Here is a 12,243-nt window from a genome sequence, read left to right as displayed (position 1 = left end):
GGCCTTTATGGTAGAGTGGCCAGACGGAAGCCACTCCTCAGTAAAAGGCACATGACAGCCCGCTTGGAGTTTAGGTGCCTTTTGACAAAGGACTCTCAGACCATGAGAAACAAGATTCTTTGGTCTGATGAAACCAAGATTGAAGTCTTTGGCCTGAGTGGCTCCGGGACAAGTCTCTGAATGTCCTTGAGTGGCCTAGCCAGAGCCCGGACTTGAACCCGATCGAACGTCTCTGGCGAGACCTGAACATAGCTATGCAGCGACACTCCCCATCCAACCTGAAAGAGAGGATTTCTTTGCTTTGTCATTGTGGGGTATTGTGTGTAGATTGAGGGGAAAAATAACAATCCATTTCGTCACGCAAACATTTTCTTTCTTACAGATTTTTTTTGGGGTCCACTGTTGATAGTCCCAAAATATTTTGCATGTCTTCAGTCAAGTTTTCAAGATCTAGGATTTTCAAGAGGCAATTTATCACTTGCCACATCATGTTGATGCATTTTGACTAATGAAAGAAAAACGAAATATTGTTAAGTGGATTTGCCCTTAAATCTTTTTACTGTCCATGTCACTTCCCGGGCTCCGTAAGAAACAAATGTTTGCTGAAACAAAATAAATTCTCCATATTGGCGAACTTAAACTGTGTAACTTAACATGAAACTGGGCTGTATATTTAAAGGGTTGGATTTAGTAAAACGTCAGTAATTAATCCATGACTTGCAAGGGGAACAGTTCTAGACAAACGCGTATGACACTATTTAGACAGAGAAATGTGCGTTTAGGACTCGTCCCTACAAAATCTTGAGTTCGGGTTTAGTCCCAAAAGAGCACTGTGGATATGTACTGATATGCTTTCTTGCACACCAGAATTCTTACTTTTCAGCCCACTACTATAGATAGCCCTTACACAACTAGCTTGCCAACTTCTCTAACTCGTATGTGCTTGTTCCTGGTGGAGCTGCTCTCTCTGCTGAAGCACAGTGGTATGTGTTTGGGCCGACGCTCTGTAATTAGACAGCAGGGGAGCCCACCTCTGAGACGAGATCAACACTGCTCAAACACAGTTGACTTCAGATGAAGTCCCATCTCCTCTGCTCTGCAAATATTTCTCTGTACCTCCCTCCACCTGCTCAGTAGACTGTTGTGTTGATTTAGTGGGTAAACATGGGTTTGGTAGGACATAAACCCACAGTCAATAAAAAAGGAACAGGACTGGGGATCCAAACTAAGGTCTGTAGGTTATTTTGGGATAATAGACTGTTATAATTGGTCCAAAAACAGACTGACAGTATGAGGTTTTACAATTGTTACAAGGTTTCACTTTGGAAAAGCACTGCTCTGCCTCAGGCCTAGCCATTTCTAACTGTAGTTGTCATTCTTAGCCACTCTGATCAAACATGTCAATAGTAATAACAACAGAACGGGATGTTGTACAATGAAGGTTTACCGGTAGTATGTGTTTGCGCAGGACCCATATCTATCAGATAAGCGTGTAGTTGGTCTACAATGTTACCCCTTGCTGAGACACTTGCTCTGCTGTCAAGCTTAACAAGCCAGTGGCCTCTTTCTCCCAGAGGAAGAAACGGCGGAGTATTTGGAAACCAATTGATGTCATCAGCTGCAGCGTCCCAGTAGCAGCCAGTGTCCTCTCCGTGTCTCCTGGGATTTTCATACACCCTGAGCTCAATTAGATCAACAAACCCCCCGAGGCCCGGCAGGCTTAGGCATGACCAATTAGCTTCGCCAGCCATGTCAGAACTTCTTTGAACTGCGCTGTCGGACCGCCTGTTGCATAGCCACTGATCGGGGGTGACGGTGCTGCAGTGGCAAAGCTTCCGCATTGTGACCTATTTTCAAACCTTGAGAGCTGGGAAAAAAAGAGCAGAGGATTTTAGCAGAAATCCTTGAGCTATAAAACTGTATCCACTGGCCAAGCCTCCGGATACTACTCAAGTTGTTGGCTGGTTGTCTAAGGGGTTTATAGATACGTTTTCACGATCTGACTTGAGTCATTATACGACACAAAACAGAAGTACTGGTATTGGTATTGGTTAGTCACTCTCACCTCTAACCAATAGCTTGTGTCATGCCCTGAGGGCTCTCTATGGTGTTTAGGTCAGAGCGTGACAAGGGGGGTGTTCTAGTCATTGATTTTCTATGTGGCTGGGTTGTATGGTTCCCAAATAGAGGCAGCTGGTAATCGTTGCCTCTAATTGGGGATCATATTTAGGAAGCCCTTTCTCCCACCTGCTTTGTGGGATATTGTTTGTGTATGTGCATTTTGCGCCACTGATGTCACGTTTCGCTGTTTGTTTATTGTTTTGTTTGGGAGTTTCGCTTTATTAAAAGATGTGGAACTTTAATCACGCTGCTCCTTGGTCCGTCTCTTATCACGAACGTGACAAGCTTGTATTTACACCCATTTACACCCCCTTGCAGCAGGTATCAGTGGAGGCTGCTGAGGAGAGGACGGCTCGTAATAATGGCAGGAATGTGGTCAATGGAGTGGGATCAACCTCTTGGGAACCACGTCTTTGATGTGTTTGATACTATTCCGTTTAATCCATTCCAGACATTATTATGAGCCGCACTCCCCTAGGCTGCTTCCACTGGCAGGTAGTATCGGGAAGTATACATGGAGTGTACCAAACATTAGGAACACCTTCCTAATATTGAGTTTCCCTCAGAACAGCCTCAATTCGTTGGGGCATGGACTCTACAAGGTGTCAAAGGTGTTCCACAGGGATGCTGGCCCATGTTGACTCCAATGCTTCCCACAGTTGTGAGAAGTTGGCTGGATGTCCTTTGGGTGGTGGGAAACTGTTGAGTGTGACACACCCAGCAGCGTTGCAGTTCTTGACACAAAACGGTGCGCCTGGCACCTACTACCATAATCCGTTCAAAGACACTTAACTATTTTGTCTTGCCCATTCTCCCTCTGAATGGCACACACACCCAATCCATGTCAGAGTGGTCAGAATTGTCTGACAGCTTAAAAATCCTCCTTTAACCTGTCTCTTCCTCTTCATCAACACTGATTTGAAGTGGTTTTAACTATTGACCAATAAGCGATCGTAGCTTTCACCTGGATTCAACTGTGAAAGCTACGATTTCACAGTTGAATCCAGATTTGAAGTGGTTTTAACTATTGACCAATGAGCGATCGTAGCTTTCACCTGGATTCAACTGGTCAGTCTATGTGATGGAAAGAGCAGGTGATTTTAATGTTTTGTACACTCAGTGTATTTTATCCATTTTAAATAAGGATCCGTTTCCAACGGATATGCTGTATGAATGTGCTCTGGTGTTGACTTTGTCCTTGCTTCTTCACAGGTAAAGGCCCAGAGATGCTGTTAGCAGGACAGAAGCTGAACGACAATGAGTGGCATTCAGTGAAGGTGGTGCGTCGCGGGAAGAACCTGCACCTCTCTGTGGACAACGTGACCGTGGAAGGTAAGACGGCATGGCAGAGCAGAGTCAAACCATGAGATGAAGGGAAAACCGTGATCCTCATGATACACTACATCTCTGCCCATCAACATGTATTTATTTCACCCCAGGCCAAATGACCGGTGCCCACACTCGCCTGGAGTTCCACAACATTGAGACGGGCATCATGACCGAGCGCCGCTTCATCTCCGTGGTGCCATCTAACTTCATAGGGCACCTGCAGGCCCTCTCGTTCAATGGCGTCCCCTACCTGGACCAGTGTAAGAACGGAGACATCTCCTACTGCGAGCTCAACGCCCGCTTCGGCATGCGCCGCATCGTGGCTGACCCTGTGACCTTCCACAGTCGGGCTAGCTGCCTGGCCTTCTCCACCCTGCAGGCCTACGCCTCCATGCACCTCTTCTTCCAGTTCAAGACCACCAGCCTCGACGGCCTGCTGCTCTTCAACTCTGGAGACGGCAGTGACTTCATCGTTGTGGAGCTGGTCAAAGGGTGAGTGGCGAGGTGGGGGTCAGGAAGGGGTGAAGCTCCACCTAGCTATTCAATGGGCTCAGGTAATTGGTTGGAGGTTGTTTTTAGAACAGAAGAAGCCATTATTTGTAAATGTTGTATAATTTGTCTACATGCAGACCTCACTTGCAAAATGAGGATTTGGGTCTCAATATAATTCACTTGTTCAACCTATTCTGCAACCTATTTTTCCAGGTACCGTAACCATGCAGTGAGTGTGGGATGAATGAATAATAACACAGCTGCCTAGTGCCTACCACTGTTCCTCTTTTCTCCGGCTCAACAAGTCCTTTTGTGTTACATGGATTCATTTTACTCTGTCAGCTGGAGGAATATAAAGGGAATGGTTTCAGAATGTTTTGTTCACTGAAAATTATTTTGTTAAAAGAGAAGGATCGAGTGAGTAAGAGTGAGAGAGCGAACAATAATGCCCACAGATGTTTAACCGCAGTCCAGCTTTGCCCAGAAATACTGTCACTCAATAAGGGATTAGTCAGCAGGAGTTGTCCGTAACCATGGAGCTTGCCAAGAGTGTGCGGAGCTGTCATCAAGGCGAAGGGTGGCTACTTTGAAGAATCTCAAATCTCAAATATATTTTGATTTGTTCAACACTTTTTTTGTTACTATATGATTCCGTATGTGTTATTTCATAGTTTTGATGTCTTCACTATTATTCTACAATGTAGAAAATAGTAAAAATAAAGAAAAACCCTTGAATGAGTAGGTTTGTCCAAGCAGGTACTGTATGTATATATATATATATATATACAGTGAGGAGAACAAGTATTTGATACACTGACGATTTTGCAGGTTTTCCTACTTACGAAGCATGTAGAGGTCTGTAATTTTTATCATAGGTACACTTCAACTGTGAGAGACGGAATCTAAAACAAAAATCCAGAAAATCTAATTGTATGATTTTTAAGTAATTAATTTGCATTTTATTGCATGACATAAGTATTTGATACATCCGAAAAGCAGAACTTAATATTTGGTACAGAAACCTTTGTTTGCAATTACAGAGATCATACGTTTCCTGTAGTTCTTGACCAGGTTTGCACACACTGCAGCAGGGATTTTGGCCCACTCCTCCATACAGACCTTCTCCAGATCCTTCAGGTTTAGGGGTTGTCGCTGGGCAATACAGACTTTCAGCTCCCTCCAAAGATTTTCTATTGGGTTCAGGTCTGGAGACTGGCTAGGCCACTCCAGGACCTTGAGATGCTTCTTACGGAGCCACTCCTTAGTTGCCCTGGCTGTGTGTTTCGGGTCGTTGTCATGCTGGAAGACCCAGCCACGACCCATCTTCAATGCTCTTACTGAGGGAAGGAGGTTGTTGGCCAAGATCTCGCGATACATGGCCCCATCCATCCTCCCCTCAATACGGTGCAGTCGTCCTGTCCCCTTTGCAGAAAAGCATCCCCAAAGAATGATGTTTCCACCTCCATGCTTCACGGTTGGGATGGTGTTCTTGGGGTTGTACTCATCCTTCTTCTTCCTCCAAACACGGCGAGTGGAGTTTAGACCAAAAAGCTCTATTTTTGTCTCATCAGACCACATGACCTTCTCCCATTCCTCCTCTGGATCATCCAGATGGTCATTGGCAAACTTCAGACGGGCCTGGTCATGCGCTGGCTTGAGCAGGGGGACCTTGCGTGCGCTGCAGGATTTTAATCCATGACGGCGTAGTGTGTTACTAATGGTTTTCTTTGAGACTGTGGTCCCAGCTCTCTTCAGGTCATTGACCAGGTCCTGCCGTGTAGTTCTGGGCTGATCCCTCACCTTCCTCATGATCATTTATGCCCCACGTGGTGAGATCTTCCATGGAGCCCCAGACCGAGGGTGATTGACCGTCATCTTGAACTTCTTCCATTTTCTAATAATTGCGCCAACAGTTGTTTCCTTCTCACCAAGCTGCTTGCCTATTGTCCTGTAGCCCATCCCAGCCTTGTGCAGGTCTACAATTTTATCCCTGATGTCCTTACACAGCTCTCTGGTCTTGGCCATTGTGGAGAGGTTGGAGTCTGTTTGATTGAGTGTGTGGACAGGTGTCTTTTATACAGGTAACGAGTTCAAACAGGTGCAGTTAATACAGGTAATGAGTGGAGAACAGGAGGGCTTCTAAAAGAAAAACTAACAGGTCTGTGAGAGCCGGAATTCTTACTGGTTGGTAGGTGATCAAATACTTATGTCATGCAATAAAATGCTAATTAATTACTTAAAAATTATACAATGTGATTTTCTGGATTTTTGTTTTAGATTCTGTCGCTCACAGTTGAAGTGTACCTATGATAAAAATTACAGACCTCTACATGCTTTGTAAGTAGGAAAACCTGCAAAATCGGCAGTGTATCAAATACTTGTTCTCCCCACTGTATATGATTTTATCAGGGTGTCATACTGAGACCAAGATCTCTTTTACAGATGAGCCCTGAATTACATAAATGACATAGGTCATTCTGTAATTGACCTACTTCATGGTGTAATGCTGTGTTGTAGGTACATTCATTACGTGTTTGACCTGGGCAACGGGCCGTCGCTCATGAAGGGCAACTCTGAGAAGCCACTCAACGACAACCAGTGGCACGACGTGGTGGTCTCCCGGGACAACAACAATGTGCACATCCTCAAGATCGACTCCCGCACCGTCACCCAGCACTCCAACGGCGCCCGTAACCTGGACCTCAAAGGTATGGTATACACTACACCTCCTCAAAACTGGCTCCAGCAACTGTACTTTGATGCAGGGCGTATACCAGGGCTATTCAACTGTATTCTGATTTGAAAAAAAGGTTATTTACAGGGCGGCCAGAAATGTCTATATGGGACTACTTTTCCTAAAACCGGTTATAAAAAAACACAAGGACTTTCTACTTTCCTGTCCGTATTACATACGTAGCTTTATCTTTTGTTTTAATTGACACATATCTTAGTTGACCAGCATCATATTCTGTTCTATTTTCTATTTCGTTATCATTTCGGGATTTTCTCTGTCTTATTTTGATATTTTTCTTTGACGCATAGAAACCTTTTATGCATATCTCAGTTGACTCACTTTTTACGGAGACGTCTCTCTCCCCCCGCATCAGTAGAGAACTGCACCACTTCTGTGGGGAATTAAACTCATCAAATCTCAAAGCAAAGTTAGCCTTCATCTAAAAACTCACGAGTTATCTGTACTGATGATGACTGAATATAGTTCTACAGTGTAGGGAAATTGAGCGAAATTAAGGGGGGTGGGCGCGATGGGTCGGCCATTTTATTTTTAGGAACTCAGTCCAGCTTTCAACTTGCTCTTGAATGTTGTAATAGTAGAATGCACAAGGTGCAATTTTGAAAAATGTGGGGTGCATCATCAGTTTTCCTCTTGTCATGTCAGCCATTGCATATCTTAGAGAACTATTTATAACTTGTCAGAAATGTCCAGATCAACTAGCCCATGTCCGCTAGCTTTTATTGGTAGGTTTTTTTTGCCCATAGATTTTGTTGTGATGTTTGAGTCACTCAAATATCGCATGAATAGACATTAGACGTGGCAAAATGTATAGAAATGCACAAAATGCAGAATGCTTTCTGCACCCTTTAACAAAATGTGTAGAATTGCAGGAAATAAGCTTTAAACATGCAATGTTTTCTCTCCACCAACAAGAGGGGTGTGAACATTTTGTCATGAACAGTGTTTGTGCCTATAGAAATAGACGTGGCGTGGGATTTTCCCCAAAGCTGGAAGGGGGGCCTGAGTGAAAAAGTTAGGGAAATTCTGCTCTGGTGTATCAGGCAGAATAGTGATCTCATCTGCGTTGAAAGAGCCAATAAGCGGGCAGACAGACCCTGTGCCCGCCGTTAGCAGCTCTGAATCGCTGTAACTGGTATAAATGTAACCTTTATTTAACTAGGCAAGTCAGTTAAGAACAAATTCTTATTTACTCTGATGGCCTACTGGGGGAACTGTAAAACAGATTCTCCCATTGGAGAATATTGAATGAGGGCGCTTTTTGGCACTGAACTTCAGATTTTAGCATGAATTTTAAATTGATAAACGGCCTCGTAAGTGAATAGATTGGTAGACTCTCATGCCCAGGAGAAGAACGCTTTGGGTGAGAAGAAAATGAAGTCTTTGTGTCTATTGGGCGGCTAGGTGAAATGAAATTGAAAGAGAGTGGAGCAGAGTGTCAGCCGTGGACACAGCAGCAATAGCAACAGCAGCGGGAGCACGTCCGCTGACCTTGACAGAACCACCTCTGCGTCGGCAAACATTGACTCACCGGCCCTCGTCATTAAACGGATCAAGTATTCCATTGTATCAAAGATATGCCTTTAGTTACACATGTATCATAGGAGGTATTAAGGTGACATACAGCCATGTTGTTGTCGCCTTGAAACACCTCTGAGCCAGACTGTTAAGTAGTTGTTATTCATTAAAGGTATTTTCGCCTCCATCAGTTATCTACCTGCACCAGGCATCCTGCATGACATTCATGTTGCCAATCAAGTGCACACCGTCCTATTTACCCAATTATTAAGCCATGCTGGGGTATGGGCCCATGAAATTGCACCGTTCTCTGTGATCCAGATCACTGGCCTTGCTTGGTACTTGAGGCAGGAACAGTAGTGTGTGAGCTCTTATGGTCTGTATGTAGGGAACCATTAGGTGACCTTAATGCCTGACAGAGTGCCCTTCCTATGGGTATTTACAGATGTTGCCGACCAGTTAGCATACCTGTTAGTGCTTTCTTTCACCGCAACAACACTGCAGATTTGGGTGAGCTCACTGGTCACGATAACAACACCCACTCGTAGCACGCGCTCCAGCAGGTATATCTCACTGGTCATCCCCAAAGCCAACACCCCCTTTGGCCGCCTTTCCTTATAGTTCTCTGCTGCCAATGACTGGAACGAATTGCAAAAATCGCTGAAGCTGGAGACTTATATTTCCCTCAATAACTTTAAACATCAGCCAACCGATCACTGCAGCTGTACATAGCCCATCTGTAAATAGCCCATCCAATCTACCTACCTCATCCCCATATTGTTTTTATTTACTTTTCTGCTCTTTCGCACACCAGAATTTCTACTTGCACATCATCATCTGCACATCTATCACTCCAGTGTTAATTTGCTAAATTGTAATTACTTGCTACTATTGCCTTACCTCCTCACGCCATTTGCACACACAGTATATAGACTTTATTTTTTCCCCTATTGTGTTATTGACTGTACGCTTGTTTATTCCATGTGTAACTCTGTGTTGTTGTTTGTGTCGCACTGCTTTGCTTCATCTTGACCAGGTCGCAGTTGTAAATGAGAACTTATTCTCAACTAGTCTACCTGGTTAAATAAAGGTGAAATAAAAAGATCAGGATGTGGCCATTTGAAGGTCAGGGAAAGCTTCAGTATGTCAAGGAGAAAGGGACATACCTGTTTCCAGCGCAGCATAACTTCTCTGCTACCTGTATGTTCAACAAAGGGCATTTAAAAACATAGCCATGAAACAGTTTTATTGTGAGAGTGCCCGAGGCTCTACGGGTATTCATCTCCTTGAAAAAAAACAAAGGGCCAGTGAATGTATCGAAGGAGCAGCTTTCCGAGTATTGGCTCAAGCAATTATACGTGTTATATTTGGCACACCTGTTGGGATCCGAAGTATGGAAGGAGTACTGCAGTCAGGAAATGCTGTTGGTTGCTGCACTTAGTTACTCAGGAGTATTCTCTGTAGAAATAAACTCGTGGTATGAACACAAAAGTATGTTTGGTTTGAAAGGGAAGACATGGTCAGTGGAACAGTCTGTGCCTCAGAGGGGATTTTGTTTTACTTTCCTGCCTGACTTGAAGTAGTGTTAGGTTGCTGGCACCCAAACAAATTGATGCCGTCTACTCGTGCTCGTGAGAATTTCATTCCAAAAAGTTTGATAAATTGACATTTGTTGTTACCATGCACAGTACTGCTGAGCGATTAACGGAAATTTCCGATGATTTGGGTTTTTTAAACAACAAATTGACCGACATCGGTTCAATTATTTGAATTCTATTATATTCGGGGTTTTTTTCCTGTGAGCTCGATGTGCAGTTTCTGTAGAGATAAATCAGATCAAGCCTGAATTGGCTCAGAAAACATTGTAATAAACTACAATGACGAGCATCCATTGTGCTCCCGCTTAGTCTTGTCCGGTCTGTGTACAACCTCTCCCGATGTCTTCACTGACATTTTCAACCTCTCCCTGTCTGAGTCTGTAATACCAACGTGTTTCAAGCAGACCACCATAGTCCCTATGCCCAAGAACACTAAGGTAACCTGCCTAAATGACTACCGACCCGTAGCACTCACGTCTGTAGCCATGAAAGGCTTTGAAAGGCTGGTCATGGCTCTCATCAACACCATTTTCCCAGAAACCCTAGACCCACTCCAATTTGCATACTGCACCAATAGATCCACAGATGATACAATCTCTATTGCACTCCATACTGCCCTTTCACACCTGGACAAAAGGAACACCTATGTGAGAATGCTATACATTGACTACAGCTCAGCGTTCAACACCATAGTGCCCTCAAAGCTCATCACTAAGCTAAGGACCCTGTAACTAAACACCACCCTCTGCAACTGGATCCTGGACTTCCTGACGGGCCGCCCCCAGGTGGTAAGGGTAGGTAACAACACATCTGCCACGCTGATCCTCAACACGGGGGCCCCTCAGGGGTGCGTACGACCCAGTACATCACCTCGGCCAAGTTTCCTGCCATCCAGGACCTCTATACCAGGTGGTGTCAGAGGAAGGCCCTAACATTTGTGAAAGACTCCAGCCACCCTAGTCATAGACTGTTCTCTCTGCTACTGCACGGCAAGTGCCAAGTCTATGTCCAAGAGGCTCCTACATAGCTTCTACCCCCATAAGACTCCTGAACAGCTAATCAAATGGCTACCCAGACTATTTGCATTGCCAGCAATTGCTTCAGGAGTTTGAAATGACATGATCTAAGTGATTGATAGTTGGTATTTAGCAGTCGTAAAAGCATGCCTTATTTACTTTGAAGAACTACTAAAATAGTGATTTTGTCAGACAGCATAGGCAGAAGTTCTGTGAAGATGACTTGGAATGAAATAATAAAACCATCAAATTAAACAAATATTGTATTAAAGCAAAGTAATGCGAATAAATGATGGTTAGTAAGTGATAAGCAGTAATGGGCAGTCACTACCATCATGGGACTTTATTAATTGTTTTATTCTGTGTTACAGAATTCAACCCACATAATGCATAGTGCATTTAATGTCATAAAAAATCTATATAATACATCGAAAACGGTGATAATTTTTTAAATAATCGAGCCGAAACTCAACCGACCTCAAAAGGCACTAATCGCTCAGCACTAACGCACAGTACTAGACAACATGTTTTGGAAAAATCCTAAGGGCAACAACTGTGTACCAATTGTGTTCATTTCAGTTGTAGACTCAAACTAATATTAATCATGTTATTCTACACGTTCACCATTAATTTATTTTGCTCAATCTTCATAGTATATTGTTTGCTTATCACCTCCTTTTATATTTTATTTCATCTCATGGTAGTTTTTTTCTCTCATTTTGTTCCTCAGAACATCAAAGATTAATTTGAAGTTTCTCCTCTCCTTATCCCAAGGGTCCGCCGGCTGAACTTCTTGTGTAATCATTATAAGCCATATAAACCAGAATATGAAATCATACTTTTACTGTGCTGTGTATATTAAAGAGCAACTGAAGGCAAAAAAACGACTTATCTGGTTGAAAACGGCTTATGTGGCATTGATATTAGTCAAACAGTTATTTCAGTGCCAAAATTGACCCCAAAAAAGTGTAAGTAGGATAATTCTGTGTATTCCAAAACTGAGTTTTGTGAGATTTGTGTAACTGAGGTCGTCAGGACTTCCATGATGGCTGGAGTTTGGATTACAATCATGGCTAATTGCCCACTAACACGAGATGGTAACACCTAGGGAGAATTGTCAAGAATGGACAATCAGCTGCGGTGTTGGCGCTCTATCCAATTGTAGCAGCACCTACAGTGAGACAGACCTGCCCATTACGCAGCACCTCAGACTCATTTACATCAGACAACACGTCATCAATGTTATGTTGAAAGAACACATTTTATGTGCACTTGATGGAGTGGCCACTCTCTCTTATGTTTGATATTAGTGATCACTCGAGTCTGCCACTGTTTTGGGCAAAATGAGAATTGAGACTTAGTTGCATCCCATCTCAATTTTCAAAATTTAGAAACCCATTTGCAATTCATTTTGTTT

General features: G+C 43.6%; 1 protein-coding gene across 5 annotated transcripts in view; it reads left to right on the top strand.

The window, feature by feature from the left end:
• Positions 1–12,243, top strand: part of LOC139536951 (neurexin-2-like) — a 322,196-nt gene that overhangs the window by 148,703 nt on the left and 161,250 nt on the right. For all 5 annotated transcript variants that reach the window (XM_071337713.1, XM_071337712.1, XM_071337711.1 and 2 more), the window contains 3 exons: positions 3,334–3,453; positions 3,561–3,942; positions 6,460–6,650. In XM_071337713.1, coding sequence (XP_071193814.1) covers positions 3,334–3,453; positions 3,561–3,942; positions 6,460–6,650 — 693 coding nt within the window. The remainder of the gene's footprint in view (positions 1–3,333; positions 3,454–3,560; positions 3,943–6,459; positions 6,651–12,243) is intronic.

This window comes from Salvelinus alpinus, chromosome 13 (genome assembly GCF_045679555.1).
Source record: "Salvelinus alpinus chromosome 13, SLU_Salpinus.1, whole genome shotgun sequence".
NCBI lineage: Eukaryota > Metazoa > Chordata > Actinopteri > Salmoniformes > Salmonidae > Salvelinus > Salvelinus alpinus.
The sequence above is the reverse complement of the archived record's forward strand: the minus strand, read 5'-3'. Positions and strand labels throughout refer to the sequence as shown.